At 41.6% G+C, this 22649-nt stretch overlaps 1 protein-coding gene across 2 annotated transcripts in view; it reads right to left on the reverse strand.

Annotated features, from left to right (window-relative positions):
- Positions 1-3370: 3370 nt before the first annotated feature.
- The window catches only part of SMYD2 (SET and MYND domain containing 2), a 134089-nt gene continuing 114810 nt past the window's right edge, over positions 3371-22649 (reverse strand). The window contains exons 10-12 of one of the 2 annotated variants that reach the window (XM_030196040.1): positions 22304-22471; positions 11152-11260; positions 3371-4605 (exon numbers count right to left, since the gene is read on the reverse strand). In XM_030196040.1, the coding sequence (XP_030051900.1) occupies positions 4525-4605; positions 11152-11260; positions 22304-22471 (358 nt within the window). In that variant the 3' untranslated portion in view covers positions 3371-4524. Of the gene's footprint in view, positions 4606-11151; positions 11261-22303; positions 22479-22649 lie in introns of both variants that reach the window. The other variant, XM_030196038.1, reaches the window with a different exon arrangement.

The raw sequence follows: 22649 nt of genomic DNA on the forward strand, positions 1-22649 counted from the left end.
GTGATAGAAGAGGGCAAGTAGGCATCTACTTAGGTTCTATTCTATAAATGACACAAGGAGGCAGATTTTAGAAAGAACGTCCAAGTTAGTATGTCACATATGGACATCCATTCTCATGTACTTAGAACAGGATCTGCTCACAAGCAGCCTGTTGTAAAATACATGAGAAATGGACTTCCAAGTGCTGGTTATGTCCAGCATGAGCAATCATTCTGCAAACTGAAACATCCAAACAACGACTAGGACAAAACAAAGGGCAAAGATGTCTTTGTAGCAGCATAGGAACATCCATATTGGAAAATGGCCACACAGATGACCATGTGGAAGAGTAGACTATGATTAGAGCAGCCTCCTGAGAACCAGAGTACCCGATACAAATCCCACTGCTGCTCATTGTGAATTTCTTATTGTGAACTTATTTTTTAAATTGTGAGCCCTCCAGTGACAGAAAAATATCTGTGATTTCCCTTACTCACTCTAGTGGAAAGCTGCTGCTCATTTGGAGAACTCTTCAGTAACCTCAAAGTGCTGGTTACCAACTCTAAATACCAAAATCCATTATTTTTTTTGGACATAGACATCACTTCCTCTTCTGAAATCAGAGTTGGGCATCAATATTTTGGCCCCTTCCTAGTCCCACCCAAAACATGCTCAGACCATGCCCCCTTGCCATAAGGATTGATTCAGACCATACCATACCACCATACCATTCCTAGCTTTTCTATCCCGCACATTTCCAAAAGGAGTCAGTGCAGGTTACAAAGTGAATCAATACAATTTGAATCTCATATTTCAAAATATTTTTCAAATAGAAAGGTTTTTAAAGTTTTCCTGAACAACAAATATTCTGAGATACCACAGAGTTCTATTGGAAGCGAATTCCACACTGAACAGCCAAAGGAACTATCATAATAGCTCTTATAACGAATCTTATTTAGCGGTGGGAGAGTTAAATTCAATGAATAATTGTGCCAAGAAGGCCAACTGGATAATGGATAAGACAAAGAAAATGTGATCTACAGGACAGCAACCACAGTAAATTTTATAAACCGGACAAGCCTTCTTAAAACCCACTCCAGCTCTGACAGCCAATGTAATTTCTTAAATAACAGCATAACATGATCATATTTCTTCCTACAAAAATTAACTGATGCCTTTTCTGAAGATTTTGATTAATACCATCATAAAGAGAACTACAGTAGTCTAATTGTGGTAAGATCATAGCCTGTACCAGTAACCTAAATTGATCAGAAAAAAATGTTGTTCTAATTGGTCTTAACAGCCTCAACTTAACGAGTAACTGTCTACTTAAATTGTTAACTTCATGTTCCAAAGTCAGTTGGGAATAGAGTATAAAGCCCAGAACTCGGGCCGATGTATCGAAAATCAAACTTTCTCCTGTCCTTACTAATATATTCTGTGGAACACTGGATAAAGAAGTAGTAAAACACAACAGCTTGGTCTCTGTTGTGTTAAGTTTTCTTTTTTTTTTTACTGTGCTTGGAATCTATTTCCAAATATTTTATTAATTTCCAAGAATACAAATAACAGGAAAACAATGATGGAACAACATAGGAAGCTAGAAACACAACAGGTGGGAAAGGAAAAAAGAGAAAGGATGAGTTCTGTCAATACATCCTAAGAATGACTTCTCTATATTAGAAACTGTTTGTGGATATAACAAAATAAAAATGTCATCTGAATTTGATGGCCAAACATCCAAAGGAAGAACTAAGACCCTTCAAAATCAGGACAAAGTTTCTTTAATCACATAACTTGGACAACAATCTTCCAAAATGGGCTGTGTTTCGGTGCACAGCGCCCGCGTCAGGGGTATTAGAGAAAAGCTGTCCCTTGATCCTTTAGTCAGTGAATCCCTGTTGGGTCATCTTTGGAAGATTATTTTCCAGGTTATGTGATTAAAGAAACTTTGTCCTGATCTAATATGATGCAACATAACAGAGATGAATTCCGAAAGCTTCCCAGAGAACTCATAAAAATATTAAACAATACAGGTGATAACGGCGAACCCTGAGGGGCACCAAAGACCGGGCTCCAACTTCTTGAAAACTTCTCATTCTTCTTAACACTACAGTGTCTGTTGCTAAGAAAACCTTTAAATCTATATCCTGGCCTTATAAAATTGGAATTGGGATATACATGTACGGATGTCTAAAATGCCAAGTTCTCAGACATCCAAAACATGAATAGAGCTTCTAAAACAAGTTTAAAGTCTCGGCACTAACTTACAGGGCACCTTCTTATTTGGCTACTATGATCTGTTCTTATACTGCAGGTAGGGTCTTGCGCTCCTCCAAAACGTTACTTGATGTCTCCTCCAGGGCTTGCCTGGTATTGACACAAGGACATGTGCCTTCTTTTGGTGCACCCCTATGTTTTGGGATCAGTTTCCTCATGATACTGGTGTGGAAAAATCTTGCAAGACTTTTAAGACTAAACTGAAAACGTACTTTTTTTTCAGGAAAAGCTTTTGGGTTATAGCTTTGGACTCATTACACAGCCTTCGCCTGAGATTACTGAGAGTATGGGCTTTGGTTGTGTGTGCTTTGATTGTAACCACAGAATGGTGGCATATCAAATCCCATCCCCTTTGCTTCCCTATATATAATGGAGTTGTTTTCTTACTTTTTATTATATACTAGTAAAAAAGGCCCGTTTCTGACACAAATGAAACGGGCGCTAGCAAGGTTTTCTTCGGCTCCCCTGCAGCCACCCATGTCCAGCGACCCTCCTCTCCTCTGCCCCCCCTCCTGCCCCCCCATGTCCAGCGACCCTCCTCTCTCCCCAGCCCCTTCTCCAGCCACCCATGTCCAGCGACCCCCCTCCAGCGACCCTCCTCTCTCCCCGCCCCCCCTCCAGCCACCCATGTCCAGCGACCCTCCTCTGGACATGGATCAGCTGTGAGGCATGTTTTGTTTTTTTTTCCCCCGGGTTATCAAGTTGACATCATAATGGCTACGGTGATGTCAGCCTGATCTACGGAGCCTAGCAGACCAACTTGGAAGGAGCCATGGTCCTAGGCAGCAAGACAGAACGTTGGAGGTGAGAATTATTATATAGGATTGTAAACCACCTACACCTTTTTAGATAGGGCAGTATATCAAGTCTATTAAATTGTAATTATAATTGTCCTCAAACCAGGCGCCCTGTTACAAAATAAACCTCAAAGGGAAGGCCTTTCTGTCAAACCTAAGGCTGGGACAATCAGTAGCTAATAAAACCATACTATGTACTACAAATGAACATACACTTATACTAACAGTGATGCTAGCACCTGTACAACAGTGAAAAGGGGAAGAAAGAAAATAGAGAAATCTTTGTTAAAGAATAAAAGAACAAACAGTGTCTATGTAGGCTGCGGAACACTTTTTTTATTATTATTTGGAAGGAGCACTGGGTTTTATGTTACAGTAAAACTTACTGGAGAAACTTTGGTCAGTTTACTGCACTTGATTTCAATCTAACACACATCAAAGCACTACATTTTCTTTAACATAAAAGTAAAGCATTTATAAATCATCACCAATACTGAGACCATTTAGTCAAAAATTTCGAAGTAAACCTTAAACCTCCAGATTCTATATATGGTGCCAAAATTGGGTGCTGATCCAAGCTGTGAACCCAATTAAATTGGCTATGGAGCCAATTAGTGCCAACAATTAGGTGCTAATTGGCACCAATTTGAATTTGCTATGTGCTTACTCTAGAATAATGTGCACCAAAAATCCCATAGCGTGCAACCCAAAAGGGGGGCGTGGCCATGGGAGGTGCATGGGCTGGTTGTATGTCATTCCTAAAATTTGCACGCAGCTTTATAGAATACCGGAGATGTGCGCCCAAAGTGGGTGCCAGGAATTACCCCTAGTTTCAGAAGGCCTAAGTCCTAGTGCCCCAAATCAGCACTCGATGCTTTTTTATAATGGGTGCTCATCTTCGAGTGCCCATTACAGAATAGCACTGAGTGCCAATTTTTTTTTCAGTGAATTTAGCCCATTGAGGGTAATTCTATGAGTGCACTTGTATTTAAGTGCCTGTTCTATAGAGAGAAGTAGAATACCAGTGTAACCTGGTATATTTATGTGCCTATGCAAATAGGCACAGACTTCCACCTGTGCATCTACGTTCCGCTGATACATGCTAACTTTACAGTATTCTGTAATTTATGCACGCAAGTGAAAATCAGTTCCCACCCATGATCCACCTAGACTTCAACCACATTATGCCACCTGTCAAATACACACTATGTAAGATGCACACATATTTACAAAAGGCAGACATTCAGCTTGTACGTGCATATGTGGTGCCGATCTGCAGTCGCCCACATTATAGAGCCACCCTGAAAATGTGCGATAAAATTAGAATTTGGCGCAGCTGGTGCATGCCTTTCGTTCCATCTGAATACCATCAAATTTGAAAGCATTCCTTTAAGAAGGACAAACATTTCAAATGTTTCCAAAAGCAGGTTTTTCACTCCGAATGAAAAATGCAGAGTCGCTAAAAAGCTCAGCATTGTGCTATCTCCTTTTTAATCTCTGCAACATAGTGGTGATCCTTCCCATGCGCTACTTCCATGATAGCGATAGCCTAGAAGAGACACAGATGTTTGTAAATCAAGCTGAGTGGGTGAGACTTGCGGTACCTATTTGAGACTCAGTAAATGTAACATTCTTCTTTTTAATAATACATTAATTCAAACCAATTCTCAAGAGGACTAAACGTAAATGCATAATACAAAAAGTAATTGAAGACAACAGTGCAATAACATATATTATAAGGGCAATTTTATAAAGTCACATCAGGTTAATGTATGCTTTTATATGCGTATTTTATAAACTCTGAGGGAGATTCAATATATGGTGCCTAAAAATCAGTGCCAAGCGTATTCCATAATCGGTGCCTAGATTTAGGCACAGATTATAGAATACGCTTAGCTGATATCTCAGCGACTAAAACTTCACACATACATTTTCACCCATGAAAATGTGGTATAAATCCCGGAATGTAGATTTACACGCACTGGGCCATATTCTATAACTATGTGTGTAAATTTCAGAATGCCCACGAAACACCCATTTCCCCGCCCACAACTATGCCCATTTTTGCTTGTGCACATTAGAACTTCAGCGTACTTCATTACAGAATATGTTTAGCAAGTTGTGAGCGTAAATTCTAATCAGTGCCAATTACAGCTCATTATTGCTTAAGGTGCTGTTATCGGTGTGCATTAGCTTGTTAAGCTTATTAAGTTACGTGCGTTGTTATAGAATCTGTGCCAATTTTGGCGCATATCTCTAGGCGTGTTATATGGAATCCGGAGGTATGTGCCTACCAGTCAGTGTTAAGTGTGTAAATGAAGGGCTTTTATAATCCACACACCTATGTGCGGACTCTGCCCCGTATACACCCACAGTGAAAGTACACACCAGAAAACATGCTTGTACTGTCACGCTAGGCATTTTATAAGAGGCCACTTACAATATTAATGAGTACAATAGCGGCCATTTGTCTGCACACTTACTGTCCAATATTCAGTGCTATTTAAATGGCCAGGAACAGCTCCTGGCTGGTTAAATAGCACTTAACCAGCTAAGCACTAACATTCAGCGCGAGATAGCCTGTTATGTTTGCTGAATATTACCGCTCAGTGCATAGCTACTAACCAGTTAGATTGCATGATATAATTAGCTAGCTGAGAATATTCAGTGCATCACCTGCTAAGTTTGGTGGCCAAATCAGGCCACCCAAATAGAAGGCCTATCTTTGGCTGCTATAAAATGAACCGGCCAGCACTGAATATTGACTTGACCAATTAAGTTTAAATTGCCCCCCCCCCCCCCCACTTAAAAAAAACCTGGATATTCAATGCTTGTCACTGGTAATGGCCTGGCATAGAATATCCAGTCTCATAACTGATCAAGAGATTTAGCTGGCCTGTCTTCTGGGGGCTGAATATCGTCCGGATAGTGCTTAAAACCGGGCAGCTCCTTATAGAAGTACTCCACAGAGGGTGATTCCATAACTGCGCACCTGATAGGAGCCTATTCTACAAAGAAAAGTAGGCATCTACTTAACATAGCAGGTGAAAACAGATGCATGTATATTTGGGGTGAGCATAGCCTTGAAAAACACATGCATTTATATTTGGGGTGAACACAGAGCTGGGGTAAGTGTCTATGCCTGTGTAACTTATAAAGCAGGCGCTTAACTTTGTGCCCTGCTCAGGTCCTGCATGAACATTTCTAGAATAGCAAATAGGCACATATTTGGCATATTTGGTATATGCTGGTATTCTAATGGCTTATGCGCGTATCTGATTTATAAATGTAGGCACCTTCTTTACAGAATTACCCCCATCGAAAGTAATTTTAGAACACGGTGCTTAGGTAAAAGGCAGGAAGGCACCTATTAGCACAGATTCCACTATGATACTGCCCACAATCTAGGCACTGACATTTATGCCTGTTCAGGAGCAAGCCTGAATGTTAGTGTGTAAAATAAGCATCTATGTGTGTATTTTTAGAAGATATGCACATAAATTGTGACTGACCATGCTAAGCCCAAATTCTTCCCCTGAGGATGCCAAGTATAAGGGCAATTGCACGCATGGCCTAAGTCAGCATTCATGTAGGCACAAGTATTTTTAACATGTCAAAGGTTGGTGTAAATAATCAAGCCTAAAGCAAAGTTACTTATTTGTAGCAAATGTTCTCTGTGGAGAACAGGATAATGCAGACATTCTTGGTTTTAGTCTCCATGAGCTGTTGTGCAGAACTCTCTAGGCTGCTTGTTAATTTTGACTCGCAGTACAGTCCATAATGAGCACAAGTTCAGATGAAGTAAATGGAGATATGGTGCTAAGAGTTGAAAAGTTGGCATGAAGATACTTGTAGTCTTATTAATACTATGCTGTTACTTTTTTTTTTTTTTTTGAGAAGATGGTAGGTGGGAAGTGTGTCTGTATGATCCTGTCATCCACTGAGAAGTTGTGGAAGGTGTTAAAACATCAGGCGAAAAGGAATGAGTAATGTAAATGATATTTCTTGCCAGTTGGAATGAATTGATTGAGGAGTTGCAGGTACTAGACATGGAGCTGGATGAGGACAGTGAGGCTGTGGTAAAATAATTTTGGTGGGAGGTAGAGGGTCCTGTAGCTGAGGGGATTCTAACTGGGGAGGTAAGAAAACTGGAGGCTACTGCAACATTTTCTGAAATAGTTGTACCAAGACTAAAGCTGCATCTTGAGTAGTTTGAGAAGATTGAAGAGGAAGAGGGGGAACCCAAGGTCAACTGCAAAGTGTTGATTCCAGTTGTGGAGTATCTCACATAACTGTTTTTTTTCCTTTTTCTTAGTGGGAGGCTGTGATGAAAAAGAGATTTAAGCCAAGCTTGGACAAAGAGCGGTGAGCCCTCATCAACAGCCGTAGAGCGCACAGGCAATACCTGTCTCCTGAGGTATGCAGGGAAGGATCAGAAATGACTGAAGTTGGCTCTGAGTGAGGAAAGTCTTGGCGTTTTGCTCTCTGGTTCTGTGTGGGAATCTTCGGCAGACAGTTTAGACTTTTTTCTTTTTTTTAAGTACTTACAATCTTCTGTTTAGCAGTTGTAGCCCCTTTGGAGAAACCAGAAAGTGTGCTCAAGTCGTTGCAAGTCCTGTTGGTACTCGTACCAAGCCCTCAGGCAGAAATATGCTTTAAGTGCTAACAGGCAACGGTCCTGCTAGTACCTGAATAAGGCCACTTGGTTGGCACAAAAAGGTATTGTAAGACATGCTCGTAAATTAATATAAAATTTTTCTTCAGGTTACCACACTCTTCCAGAGAAAGGGTTGTGGCAGTGCAGAAGATAAAAGACTGTATGGCAAGGGCAAGGTGGTAGGCATGGGAGGACTTTCTGATTTATCAGAAGTAACAAGCAATCTAGAGAAGGCAGTTCTGCATAAACAGCTCACTGTTTTCCGAGAACCTTTGGCAGTTGCATACTAAGGGCTCCTTTTACAAAGTCAAGGTAGTGATTCCAGGTGTATTAAATGCAATGAAACCAATTCAATTCCTATGGGCTTCATTGGAATTGCCGCGTGAGAATCACTACTGCGGCTTTGTAAAAGGAGCCTGTAGATAGAATTCTAGAAATTATGTGAACAACTGCAAGACATGCTCCTGACTAACCATGTGCCATGCGCCCTTTGCAGAGGTGCACTATCCTCCAGATTATATATATGGTGTCCAAGTTTGGGCACCCACATTTAGGTGTGTTTCCGAGATGCATGTACAAGTTAATTGGCTAATGAGTTATTAACCATCACTATTAATGAGCATGTCTGACAATATTTTGTGTCAACTAAGGGGCCTTATTCAGGTACTGGCAGGACTTTTGCCTATTAGAACTAAAGTGTATCTCTGCCTGAGGGCTTAGTATGAGTATAACAGGACTTGGCACTGACTTGACATTAATTGGCACCAATTAGAATTAGCATGCAATTAGGATTAGCTGTGCTTTTTCTATAACACTAGATGCTTAAAACTCTGGTGCTGTTCAGAATAACGCAGAAAAACTCCCTAATGCTCAACGCTAACGAGATGCAAATATAGGCATGCTCATAGTGTTGAGCATTAGAAAGTTTGGTGGAAGGATTGTGCTTAATGCATGTGCAGAGGAGTTCCACGGTAAACTCAGCTCCTGTGCACATGGGCCTGGCAAAACTTGAACGTAAAGCACACATTGGTGTCTGTTTTCTGCAGTCTAAATATAAGCCTTTTAAATTTCTTTTTAACTTGGACTCTTAGATTTAAATGCAGGAGACTGATGCCAATGTGTGCTTTCACTTTTGAGTCTGCTGTGACTTGCACATATCGTTTCTCACGGCCAGTGCTTCACGGCTTGCACGGGCTTCCTTCTGCTTTCAAAAGCAATCAAAACCAGCAGATTTTGTAGAATGAAGAAAGGATTTCTCATGATTCTAACACCCTAACTAGCCTGCTCCGAACTGCCGTTGTTTTTTGCAGCAGTAAGGCAGTTTTGTTTCAGGTGCTCTTTTCTGAGCATTGGGGAGGAATACAAAATTAACTCTTTCATGAGCTTGCTACTTACGCTGTTCGCTTGCACACTCATTTGTTACCGTGCTCTAGGCCTCTGAATAACAAACCCAATACAATAAACACCCCAGACTACACCTCCCGGTCTCAGACAGACTGAAAATTTTGGGAGTCACAATTGACCGAAATCTCACATTTGAAGACCATGCGAAAAATACAGCAAAGAAAATGTTCTACTCAATGTGGAAACTTAAAAGGATCAAACCTTTCTTCCCAAGGGAAGTATTCCGAAGCCTAGTACAATCAATGGTACTAAGCCATCTAGACTACTGTAATGCCATCTATGCCGGATGCAAAGAACAAATCATCAAGAAGCTTCAAACCGCTCAAAATACAGCAGCCAGACTCATATTCGGGAAAACGAGATATGAAAGCGCCAAACCCCTAAGAGAAAAACTGCACTGGCTCCCATTAAAAGAACGTATTGCATTCAAATTTTGCACCCTGGTCCACAAAATCGTTCACGGGGAAGCACCGGCCTATATGTCAGATCTTATAGACTTGCCTACTAGGAACGCAAAAAGATCAGCACGCTCATTTCTCAATCTCCACTACCCCAACTGTAAGGGATTAAAATATAAATCCACATACGCAACCAGTTTCTCCTACGTTTGCACGCAGCTATGGAAAGCACTTCCGAAGGCTATAAAAACAATGAAAGAATTAACTATCTTCTGAAGGCTACTGAAAACTGATCTATTCAAGAAGGCATACCATTAACATTCATCCTCAACACTAAATAATAAGACTACACATGATCTAGAAAAATCGAACTCTTATCACTTGACTGACTAACCTCTTTCACTTTAACCCTATGTTGAATATGGCTTCACTACAGCCGATGACCTAATGTATGTTACAATCCTATCTATCACACAGGAACCAATACACACTACCACAATGTATTCTTCTTTACCATGTATGTATGCACCTTAATGTAATGCCTTTTGTACTCTGTTACCCAGAAATGGCAACCACCATTACGGCAAATGTAAGCCATATTGAGCCTGCAAATCGGTGGGAAAATGTGGGATACAAAGGCTACAAATAAATAAATAAATAAATATTCTGCACAGGTAAATGCAGGCCCTATTTCGGCACTAATGGCCTCTAGTGCCTGCATTTACTTTTGAGCACCGGGGGCCAGTGTGCAACCCAAAATGAGGTATGGCCATGGGAGGGGTATGGGCAGTGTCAGGGGCATTCAAAAAATCTGTGTGCAATGCTACAGAATAATAGGTTTCGGAGACCAACTTGGGCATTGGGATTTACACCAGGTTTGAGCAAATGAAAGTCTGGTGCCCAGAGCTGGGTGCAGAATTGGTGCAAAGGATGGGCACGCATCCTTTATAGAACAGCACTTAGCGGAAATTATTTTTGTCGCACATTTTTGAGCGCAATTCATAGAACTGCCTCTATAGCATTTAGACATTATGTTTATAGAATAGCGCCTAAGTGCAGTTACATGTATAACTGCAAATCAGTGCCAATTAGCACCTAATTTAGGGGACCTTTTACTAAGCTACAGTAAAAAGTGACCTGCAGTAGCTTGGACGCGTGAAATTGGCACGTGCTGGGCCATTTTTCTTTTTACTGCGGCTGGGAAAAAGGCTTTTTAAAAAAAATTGGTGCAGTAAATGGTCGTGCACTAAAATGAAAAGTAGTGCAGGGCTAATTACTGCCTGAGACCTTACCGCCACCCATTGATGCTGCCAATTACCGCTGGAACCCCCCCTCCCCCGTGGTGCAAAATAGAAAAATATTTTCTACCACGGGAAACAGTGCATGCCATCTTCTATCCACACGTCAGCCCTACCGCTGCTTAGTAAAAGGGCCCCTTACTAATCTTGTTAGACGTGTAACTGGCACTATCCTTTAACCTGCGTGTGCAATTTTACGTGCTAGTTGCAAAATTGTGCAACAAAGGGGACAAGCAATTACTTCAGGGTTTTAACATTATTCCCCTGATGAGCTGAATTTTCAGTTCAGAAAATAATAATCACATTCAGCATAGGACACAAGAAGAAAGAATGGATACCTTTTTAAGAGCCTTTACTCCTGAGGTCTTGTTTTCCAGTCCTATGTATAACCTGCCCAATTTTAGCCACATAGAGGCAACGTTCAGAGAGTAGAGAGGGTAATGTTTACTGTAAAATAAAGGGATTTGTCATTATTTTTACTTAGCAAGTGAGGTGTCATCACAAGCTTTCACATGCACAATTTATGAACGAACAAAATAAAATATGAAATGAAACCCATACCTTGTGCAACTCTGTTCAAGACTGCAGTATTGATCGGTTCAAATAATTAGTTTTTATATATGTCGTTCAACGTGTACACAATGCTGTACCAAGCAGACACGCAAGTCAGTACAATATTTACAGGCTTCTTATAGGGCATGTTGGGATAACATGAAAATACCCAGTGATTCCACAGACAGTACGTGATCTATACCAAACTGATCAGAAAAACAGACTAGCTGGGTGAAGCTCGACTATCATTCTGAAAATATCCTACTCTTAGAGCACTGATTCTCAACCCAGTGCTTGGGACACACCCAGCCAGTCAGGTTTAAAGGATACTCACAATCAATATGCATAAGACAGATTTGCATATAATAGAGATGGTGCATGCACATTCTTTGTGGGTATCCTGAAAACCTGACTGGCTCGGTGTGGCCCAAGGACTGGGCTAAGAACCCCTGTCATAGAAGGGATAATCATTACTCTTTGTTCAGCTATGGTATGGATCATAGTAGAATAGAACAGGTGCTGTTTTTTTTCAGGAGTACATATTTTGTTGTGATTGAAGCCCTGTGTTCCGAATGGCTTAAGTTAAATTCAGATTCTACTGTACATTTATTAGTGGTATTATGATTTGTATAGCTCCAGATGTTTGTAGTGCACAATATTTTTAAAATTCTGAAAATTTCTGCAAAGTTTATTTGTAGTGGTTATCACATAATTCTTCCATAAGGCCTGACCCTCCCCCCCCCCCTTCTCCCTCCTTAGGTTGCAACCTCCTCAGTTCCCTCTCATTCCAGCTGCAGTTCTTTCTACTACTACTAATCATTTCTATAGCGCTACTAGATGTATGCAGTGCTGTACACATCATATGCACGTACTTTCCCTGTCCCTAGTGGACTCACAATCTAAGTTTCTGTACCTGGGGCAATGGAGGTTAAAGTGACTTGGTCAAGATCACAAGGAGCTGCAGTGGGAATTGAACCCAGGTCACCAGGATCAAAGCCCACTGCACTAACCATTAGGCTACTCCAGCAAGACACCTAATTCTGTCTCCCCTAAAGTCTTGACCCACATGCAATACTCCCACCTCTCAGACAACCCTTCAGGCTCAGCTTGATTCGCCTCAAGGCACACTCACCTTGCTTTGTCCCCTCATCTCCACGGCCCACAGTACCACTGGTTCTCCGCAATTTGTCTCTCTCCCCTCTGCAGAGATTGCGCAAGAGGAGAAGGAAGTGAACAACTACACATGGGGCTGCTTTCTCCTTCTATGCTGGCCTAGGCCTGACGTTGCATGTAAACCATGCAGGACTCAATAGAGCTCCATGGGTCAAATAAACAATCAAGTCTTGGCTGGCACAGGAGGGGGGAAGTGCCCAATGTGTAGAGGTTCAATTTCTCCTCTGACATATAAAGCAACAAATCTTTCTTGGGAGGCTGAAACCATGTTGACTCTTGTAAGATCCTCAGTGAGATCTTTACTGCAAAAACATTAGAGACTCACACAGTACATGGATGATTCATTTTCATTCTTCTGACAATCAGTTAATAGACACAAGAAAAGAAATGGCTTTTCGGAGGAAGTGACATCACAATGCCATATGGCTGCCTAGGATCCTTTGCTCCTGCACCTATCTGCCTTTTAACAGCTTAATCCTGCATCATCCGTTTGCTAGAATCTCAAGGAGGGGGAGTGTCAGTCGGCCCGCCAATCTGGTAAGGGCCCTCATCAACATGTGTCACCAGCACCCCTCTCTCCCTCGGATTCCGCACTGTCTCCTGCAGATACGCATGTGGCGCCTGCTAAGCGGGGTCTCCCGAAGTGTTTAGCTGAGATTCACTCCGAAATTAAATCCTCTAAAGAAGAAATTCTTGAGCACATGGACGCCATAAGCGATGATCTCAGTGAGCTGGGAAGCCGTGTGGAGGATCTGGAGGTTCGGGCAGAAGAACACTCTGAATAGCTGACAACTGCTGACTCCTACCTCCTCCAGTTATCAACGCAGTATGAGGACATTCTGTATAAATTAGATGATTTGGAGAACCAGGGGCATCAGAAGACCCTTCGGTTTCACAGGGTTCCAGAGTTGGGAGCTACAGAGGACGGTCCCTGCTGTTGTGCATGTTCTGTGTGAGAAACAAATGGGTGTGGAGACTGTGCATCGAGCTTTGGGACAGCCTACTGATAACTGGCCCTGGGACATCGTACTCCGGTTTGCAAAGTTTGCTGATAAAGATCATTTGCTACAGTGGGCCAGTCAACTTCCTGGATCTGTCTCAATACACGCTGTCAAAGATGTACTATGAAGCCTGCTTTGGAGATTCTGACCAAAGAAAAAATTGCTTATTGGTAGGCTTTCCCTTCTCTGTGTTTTGTGGTTAATGGGAAATTACATCAGGCTCATACACTCACAGACGCCTGGAAGATTTTACATGAGGCTGGCCTAACGACCACAGCTTTACCTCCTGCAGCTGTAGCTCCTTCTACTCGGGCCAAGCTTCAAAAATGGCAGCGTATTTCTAATAAAACCAAGAAGTTGCTGCCCCTGTTTAACTTTGGTCATGTTGTGGCTACTGGACTGGGGCTTCCTTGTCCTCTTTCCTGCCCTTTTAATATGGGAGCTCTGGCTATGGCTTCCATTTTCGTTCCTGTATTTTACTCTTTTCAGAACTGTTGTCAGGTTTGTATGGTGTGGATGTATGAGCCTTTGCATGGTTGGACGCTGGGGAGAACAGTGTGCTACTATGGCTTTGGGTGTGTGTGGGAAGAGGGGCGGAGGGGTTGAGGCTGCGTGTCTGGTGTCACGAGTCAGTTCCAATAGTTCCCACTCAGAGGTCTCTGCGTATTTCTGTTTGGTGTTGGATGGGGGTTGGGAGTGGGTGGGTGTGTGCTTGGGTGTTTCGATGGGAATGGTTTGTTTGGTTTGATCCAGGTAGGGCTTAACTATTGTTTTCTGTCCTTTGTGTAACTGTTATAATAAATACTATATGTGTGTTGATTTGAAAGGTTTTGACTTATAACGTTAAAGGTTTGAATTCACCTCAGAAACACCAAAGGCTGTTTAAGGAGATTCTACACTTAAGGCCTCATATGATGTTTTTACAGGAGACACACTTTAGGCAGGACCATGAGAGATTCATGTCTCAACCTCAGTATCACAATTCAAAGCTAAAGAGATAAGTTCTACTGACTCCCATAGACAGGAAATCACACTCTTAATTTCAATAAAAATACTAATAAGGAGGAAAAAGACCTCAAATGTCCAAACTGTGGCAGCAAGTATATCTTTGTGCCTAAAGTTACTGGACTCCATTTTTCTCATCGGAAAACCTCCTTTTATTCCAATATTGTACACTAAATTTCACACAATTTTTGATGCAATCTTCTACATCATAAGTACACTTATGATTTAAAAGCACTTTGCTTTTAAATGTTGCTCTCAACAGGGCTCTCCATTTCACTTTCTTATAAGGTTCTTTGGGGTACTGAGTGCTGGAAATCTCATATTAATCAGAATTCTACATTTTCCATTTGCAATGCCAGACTTCTAATATGGCGCCTTGTGCATTCAGGATGCTGACATTCTTAGACTTTGCTTCACGATTATTTGGCCATTAATTTGAACTCTGGTCCTTCTTTGGGTGTTGTGTGGAACATCTTAAAGGCAGTAACCCATGGGTATTTTTTGTGGAAGGCTAGTAAACGGGCTACAGCTCACTGTGCAGAGGTGGCCAAGTATCTCTCATATCAGTCATCTGGAGGAGTGTCATAAGATCTCTGGCTCTGGTTCCATTTTGCAGGAATTACAGGCTGCACATCTGCAGTTAGATAGTATCTATTCTGAACAGCTACAATTTTTATGTAGACGACATTTGCAAATTCATAGGCAGCTCCTTGTGACTCTGGGCAAGTCACTTAACCCTCCATTGCCCCAGGTACAAATAAGTACCTGTATATAATATGTAAGCCACATTGAGCCTGCTATGAGTGGGAAAGTGCGGGGTACAAATGTAAGAAAAATAAAATAAAAATAAATAAATGCCTATAGTAATAAACCGAGTCTTGGCCATCAAGCAACGGGTACATCATCCTATTCTCAAAATGGGGGATGGACGGGGTCACCTATTGACTAAATCTTCACAGATTCATAAGCGTTTTCAAGACTCATCAGTCTCTCTACACAGTGGACACCTCCATTTGCCCTGTGGCTATAGAGGTATATCTGTCTGCTCAACCTCTTTCTGGTTTGATGTAGGTGCAATGTCTGAGTTTGGACAGCCCTATTACAGCGGATGAGGTCTAATGATTTTAGTCTTTTCCTGCTGAATTGGCTTCTCTGTTGGATGCCCTTCTTAATGAAGTCTGTAGTGAGGCAGCGCTGCCTCCCATCTATGAAGAAGGCTTGGATAGCGGTTATTACAAAGCTGGGAAAAGATAAAACGAAATGTGCCTCTTATCACCCTGTATCTGTTTAATTCTGATGTAAAACTTCTGGCTAAGGTCTTAGCCAATTGGCTCGCTGTTGTTCTCCTGGATTTGATCCATCGTGATGTGGGCTTTGTGCCCCATAAGTAAGCTATGGACTATAGATGCTATATGGTGAATTTGCTTTACTATGCTCAGCGGGACAACCTTTCGTTTTGCCTTCTTAGCCTTGAAGGCATTCAATAGGGTCCATTGGTCTTTTATGGACAAGGTACTGGATCAGTTTGGCCTTAGTTCCTGCTTCCAGGGTTGGATTCAAGCCCTCTAGGCTTCCCCTCAAGCTTGTGTTTGTATTAATGGGGGCAATTCAGCTATGTTTCCTTTGACTAGGGGTACTCGTCAGGGTTGTCCTTTGTCTCTGATGCTTTTTGCTTTGGTTATGGAGCCCTTTGCTGTGGCGATTTGCTCCGACCCGAACATGTCTGTTCTTGTTAGGAGATAAAGAATCCGAGTTGGCACTGTTTGTGGATGATGTCCTTCTTTCTCTGACCAGGCCACTGACTTCTTTTCCTAATCGTATGAGACTCGTGGCTGACTACTCCTCAGTCTCTGGGTTTAAAATTAATATACATAAAACAGAAGCCATGGCCCTTTGGGTTACTCCGAAGGTTTTGGACTCTCTTCAAAACTCGTTTCTTTTTCGGTGAGTCCACTGTGGGATTAAGTATCTGGGAGTTCTTTTGACTTCATCCTTTTCTGACTTGTTCTCGGCAAATTACCCTCCCTTGGTGCAGGAGTTATATAAAGAGTTGGAGTGATGGGACAGCTCAGAGCTGTCTTGGTTTGGTAGAGTTGCTACCTAAGTGGATGAACACTAACTCCCACGTAAAAAAACAGCACAGAGAGAGAGTGGGAAGTGGACCAATGACTCCAGGAGAACGGGAGATAAGATTTCAAAGAACCACTTTATTCAATGACTCGAGACAGAAAACTGTGTTTCGGCCAAAAGGCCTGCCTCTGGAGTTCGGTCAGATCTGACCGAACTCCTGAGGCAGGCCTTTTGGCCGAAACACAGTTTTCTGTCTCGAGTCATTGAATAAAGTGGTTCTTTGAAATCTTATCTCCCGTTCTCCTGGAGTCATTGGTCCACTTCCCACTCTCTCTCTGTGTTGGTAGAGTTGCTACCTTGAAGATGAATATTCTACCCCATTTGATATATCTATTTCAGGCTCTTTCTCTTCGTTTATCCTGGAGTTTTCTTTCTGGTCTGCAGGATTGGTTGATTCAATTTATTTGGCAAAATAAGCGTCTCTGTCTGCCTCACTCCTTCATCGGGATCAGAATGGGAGTCCCCAATGTTTTTTGGTATTATAGGGCAGCCCAGGCTGCTCTTGAGTGGTTCCAGGCACACCCTTACAAACTCTGGGTACAATTGGAGCAGGCTTCTGTCGGTCCTCGCCTTTTCTGTTTCCTCAGGTGGCTTCCTTGTAAGTATCATATTGCCGGGGGATATTTGTCCTTCTATTCTTACCACCTTTTACTACTGCGACAGGCTGTTCTCTAAGCCTGAGTTGGTGTTGTCCCGTCTTACTCCCATAGCTTCTAATCTGTTCTTCCCTCCGGGTCTTGCTTCAGGTCCATTCACCTGTTGGAAATCTTTTGGCTAAGCAACCTGGGACCAGTTGTTTGAGGATGATGCTTTGATACATTTTGCAACTCTGGCAGAGGAATATCTGGTTTTGCCTCATGAAATGTATGCATACACACAGCTGCACCACTTTTTGTCTTCTACTGCAGTCTGGGTCTAGGTACTCCCTGAAGATTCCTTCCTTGAGGACTTTTGTGAGGACTCTAGGGGGACGCAGGGCCTGATTTCCTGCTTATATAAATATCAAAGGGCTCTTGCCTGTCTCCATCTTTTACACCATCTTCAGTGGCACTGGGAATTGGGGATTACTATTGGCGAAGACGATTGGAATCTCATGGAGAGGGCTTTATTGAAAGTTTCTATCTTTGTCCCGCTTAAAGAGAATGCTGTAAAAGTTTGTTTCCATCATATGTTTCCAGCTGTCTCCCCTCTGTGCTGGAGGGGTTGTGGGGAGCCTGGTACCATGGGGCCATCTTTGGTGGTCTTGTGTGAAGGCTCGGGTCTACTGGAAAGCTATTCAGCATTGGCTTCAGAGTTGGCTGGTTTGGCCGATACAGTGGTCTCCAGTTTCAGAAGCCTCCTGGACTTACTAAATCACAGGCTCTTCTGGTAAGCCATGCCATGCCATGTATGTGGCACGCGCGACCTTGGTAGCCCATTGGGAACATCCTAGTTCCCTCTCTGGTAAAGTGGCTGAATAAACTGTGGTATACCTGTGATACAGAAAAACAATGGGCTGCTCGCCACTGTACACTTGCTATATGGAAAGTGATTTGGGTCCCCTTTTTGCAGCATTGTTCTTGTTGACTGTTTTTTTTGTGCTTTTGGATTTGCCTGGACCACTTTGTCTGTTGGGGGAGGGGCTCAGGTGGGATTGTTTAGAGGGAGGGGGGATAATAAGGTGGAAAATACAAAATTGTTAGAAATATCTGTTTTGTGTTCTTCTTTTTTTTTTGTTGGGACCACGGTTTAGCCTTTAAAGATTCCTGGTTTTTTTGCTCTTTGCATTTGCTGTTCGTACTGTCATTCTGTGCCTTCACATTGTCTGTTTGCACTTTTGGTGTGGTTTCAAGTATTCAGTAAAGACTTCTCAAAAAATTTATTTTTAAATTGCTTTTCAATCTGACCACTCCTCATAGGAAAGAGAGATAAAGACACAGCTGTAGCTCTGAGCGCTGCCAGCTGAGAGAGAGCCAGAGTCTACACAAGACCTCAAATGTCAGATTATGAACTAGTATAGGCTGATAGACTCACTGGGATAATAGTGTTCAATCCCTTGGGGACTAGGCTGGTTATTTATCACTGTCAATGCTCTTCATCGGCACACGATCCCCAAAATTCACACCAGTACTGTGACAGAGGCATAAGACAGACTGGAAGGATAAAAATGTGCAGAAGGGATCCAGCAAAAATGCTGAATTCTTCTATGCAATACACACCTAAGAGGAAGGTGAGACACCAAACAGAAATAAGATTCACTCCAATCAGGGAGTGCAGCGTGGAAAGGGAGTGAAAGATGATAACTTGAGTAATTTAGATATACTGATTCCTGTGTTGGAATCTTTAAATATTCTCCCAAAAAACACCCGCAAACTGATGTTAGATATTTTCAAACTTCTAAGAGGGGTCTTATAATTATTTAGCAAGTTTGAACTTCCCTGAATTATTTAGAAATTTCTTAATATAGGACCATATCTGAAGTTTATTGTTATTCAACACATTAGTTTCATGTCTGTATATGAGAAGAAACGAGTTCCACCAAAAGCGGGCGCTAAGCATATACAAATTTTTGAGGTTCATCATAATCTGTTGAACATAATTGCCATAAGTATACGTAAAAGATGTATGGCGCTGTCTTCCATGTAGGAAATGACAGGGTGTGTGTTGAAGTCCAGCATACTACTGGGCATTCATATAGCAAATTTTCCAAACGTACCAGGCTGTAGGTGACAAGTCCAGCATTTATTAGAAGTAGAGAGATCTCTTTGCAATCTCACTGGTGTCCGTATTGTTCTGTGGCCAATGAAGTACAGAGTTTGCGTAATTGTAGCGGACTGTGCAAATCGCACCCGTTGTATGCAAAAATACAACTACGAGTCAGCAGATGTGACTGTTTGTAGTTCTGATGACAAGTCCTTAAGAAGACTCGCAAGGCCTGTGTAACTTGGTTTGTTGTTTAAGATTTTCTACCAATTAGAGGCCTTGTGTCTCAATAAAGTTACTCACGAACAAAGAGTAGAGTGTGGGTATTTCATCCTTCATATTCTTCACACGAACAACATATTTAAGAGGGTGTCTTAACTGTGACCATTTGTAACAAGTCCATATTTCACCTGCAATTCAGTGAAGGATTAAAGTTGGCCATCGGTCATCACACTTTTAACACAGTAAATCCCTTTCTGGATCCAGCCTTCCCATATTATATGAGAGTTATTAAGCCGTATAATGGACCTGTTCCATAAGGGCACATATATAGTACTATTTAACGGAAGTGAGGCTGAATGATCTACAGCTGAAAGAACTTTCCATAATATAATAGGGTTAACTTGTAATCATTTTCTTATTTTAGTGGAAATGCAGGAGGTTAAGAGGAAGGGGTGATCCAAGATCTCATTCAAGTATAAGTCAAGGAGGTACCTGGAGGTTCTTATGGGTAGTACACCATAACATCTTTTTATGTAATATAAATGCTTTGTGATATTCATAAATGTTAAGTAGGTTTGTACTTCCCTTATCTTTGACAATCTGCAATTTATATAGGGCAAACCTAGGAGGTTTGTATCGCCATAGGAATTTAGTGAGGTAAGTGTTCAAGGTTTTATAGAATGTCTTGAAAAACAATATAGGAATCACACACATATTATAAAATACAACTGGGGCAATGGACATTTTGATTGTAGCAACTTTGCTCCACCATGACAGGTGCTTAGATGACCATCTATTACATAAATCTTCTACAGTTTTCATAATCCTTGTTTCATTCTTAATTTGTGTTTCATGTAAGTCATAATATGCATAAATACCTAAGTATTTAAGGCCTGAATCAATTGGAATGCAAAGTTTGCTATAAGACACCTCTGGCTATGCAAATTAAGGGGTATTATTTCAGATTTCGACCAGTTGACCTTATATCCAGAAAAATACTGAATGGATCTATTAATTTTAATAGTGCAGTAAGGGAAGTTTCCGGATCTGTGATATATAGAAGTCATCAACATATGCTGATATCTTATAATCATGATCTTGTCATCTAATATACCTGATAGTGTTATGTTGTCAAATTGCAATTAGTAAAGGCTCAAGAGCAATATCAAATATCAGAGGTGATATAGGGGTACCGTACCCCTATGTAATGTAAATGATGGAGACAAAGTACCATTTACAAATACTTTTGCCATTGGAGCAGCGTACAAAGTCCATATCACATGAACAAACTGACCTCTAAAACCAAACCACTTTAAAGAAGTGAACATATAATTCCATTCTAGTCTATCAAATGCCCTTTTGGCATTCAAAGATACTGAAAAAGCAAGGAACCTAAGAGATTTAGCAAGGTGTATTAAGAGCAAACAGTCTAGTGTTACGTGATGAATGGCGGTTTGCAATAAAATCGGTCTGGTCCATGAGAATTACGTGATCCATAACCAGTAATAGATGCAAGGCAATAATTTTAATATAGATTTTTGTGTCAATGTTGATTAACGATAGCAGTCTATAATTAGACACTGCCATGTCATCGCAACCAGTTTTTTTGGAGGGAGGATGATCATGATGGCTTCAGCTGATGTGCCTTTCATGGATCCCTCCGATATACTTCTGCAGCATCTGCGCAAGCTCTTCCCTCAGCATGGCTCAGAACCGCTCAAAGATAAGCACTGGTAAAGGTGGGGGAACAGGGAGAGAGGCAGTCCGAGACAGCGTTGGTGCCGAACCAGTGGTGCGGACCTGGCTGCTCAGAGACTTGTGTACTGGCACCTCTTCCAAATAGGGGGAGCACGCCTCTTTCCCATATGGCATCACTTTGCACTTGTTCACATTAAACGTCATCTGCCATTTCGATGCCCAGACTCCCAGTCTCATAAGGTCCACTTGTAATTTTTCACAATCCTCTTGCAATTTAACAACTTTGTGTCATCAGCAAATCTAATTACCTCGCTGGTTATTCCCACCTCTAGATCATTTATAATTATGTTAAAAAGCCCTGGAGAACCCCACTATCTACCCTTCTCCATTGAGAAAACTGACCATTTAACCCTACTTAGTTTTCTACCTTTCAATCAGTTTTTAATTCACAATAGGACATTGCCTCCTATCCCATGACTCTCTAATTTCCTCAGGAGTCTTTCATGAGGTACTTTGTCAAATGCCTTTTGAAAATCCAAATTAGTTTCTTTTTTTTTTTTTCTTGATACTTTGTCTCCCCTGATTTCAAGTGACTATTTTCATTCATGAATTAATTTTGTTAAAATTCTAATATACATAACATTAAAACAAACAAAACCTTTAGCGGCTTTAGAAATTGTGACCACTTATATGTCCCATATAAGACCAGGCAACTGGCAGTACAGGCACCTATATGTAGAAGCCACTGAATGGCACCGCTGCTTCCATATATATCCTTGCAAAATTTTTACATCCACTCTACATGCTGACAAATACATGTGGCTTTGGCAGTGACTTTCTACAATTTATACAAAAGGCTCTGCATTTAGCACAGTCTTTTATAAAATACCTGGACATTCCAAGTCCTCCCTCAATGTCCTATGTAAAATGGGGCTTCAGGAGAAAGAAAAGGACTCTCGGCTGTGCTATAAATGGCAAAGTGTTGAAAGCATTTCCTTTTCTATAACCCATTATGTAATTCAATTACCTGTAGGGTTTGATGATTTTTTGTCCATAACGCAAAGCACCTTCCCAGTCTTGTATGTAGAGGCAGACTCCCATGGCTTGGTACATCATGTGTAACATGTAGACGTTATTGTCCTCGAACACTGCTCCCATCTTATCCAGGCTGAGCTCACAGATCTCCAGAAGCTCACTAGGGGGTGCCAAAGAGTTAAGAAAGAGGAACACCTCAATTCTAAATTCAAGGTGGCTTATTTTCCAGGCAGGTTCAAATGCCCCTCCAACTGAATACAACTGTAACAGTCACAGTAATAAAGACAGCATAGGAGATTGCGGCACAGCTGCATCTAGGCTCTCCTGTATCAGCACAC

Source organism: Microcaecilia unicolor, chromosome 3, assembly GCF_901765095.1.
Source record: "Microcaecilia unicolor chromosome 3, aMicUni1.1, whole genome shotgun sequence".
In the NCBI taxonomy this organism is placed as follows: Eukaryota; Metazoa; Chordata; class Amphibia; order Gymnophiona; family Siphonopidae; genus Microcaecilia; species Microcaecilia unicolor.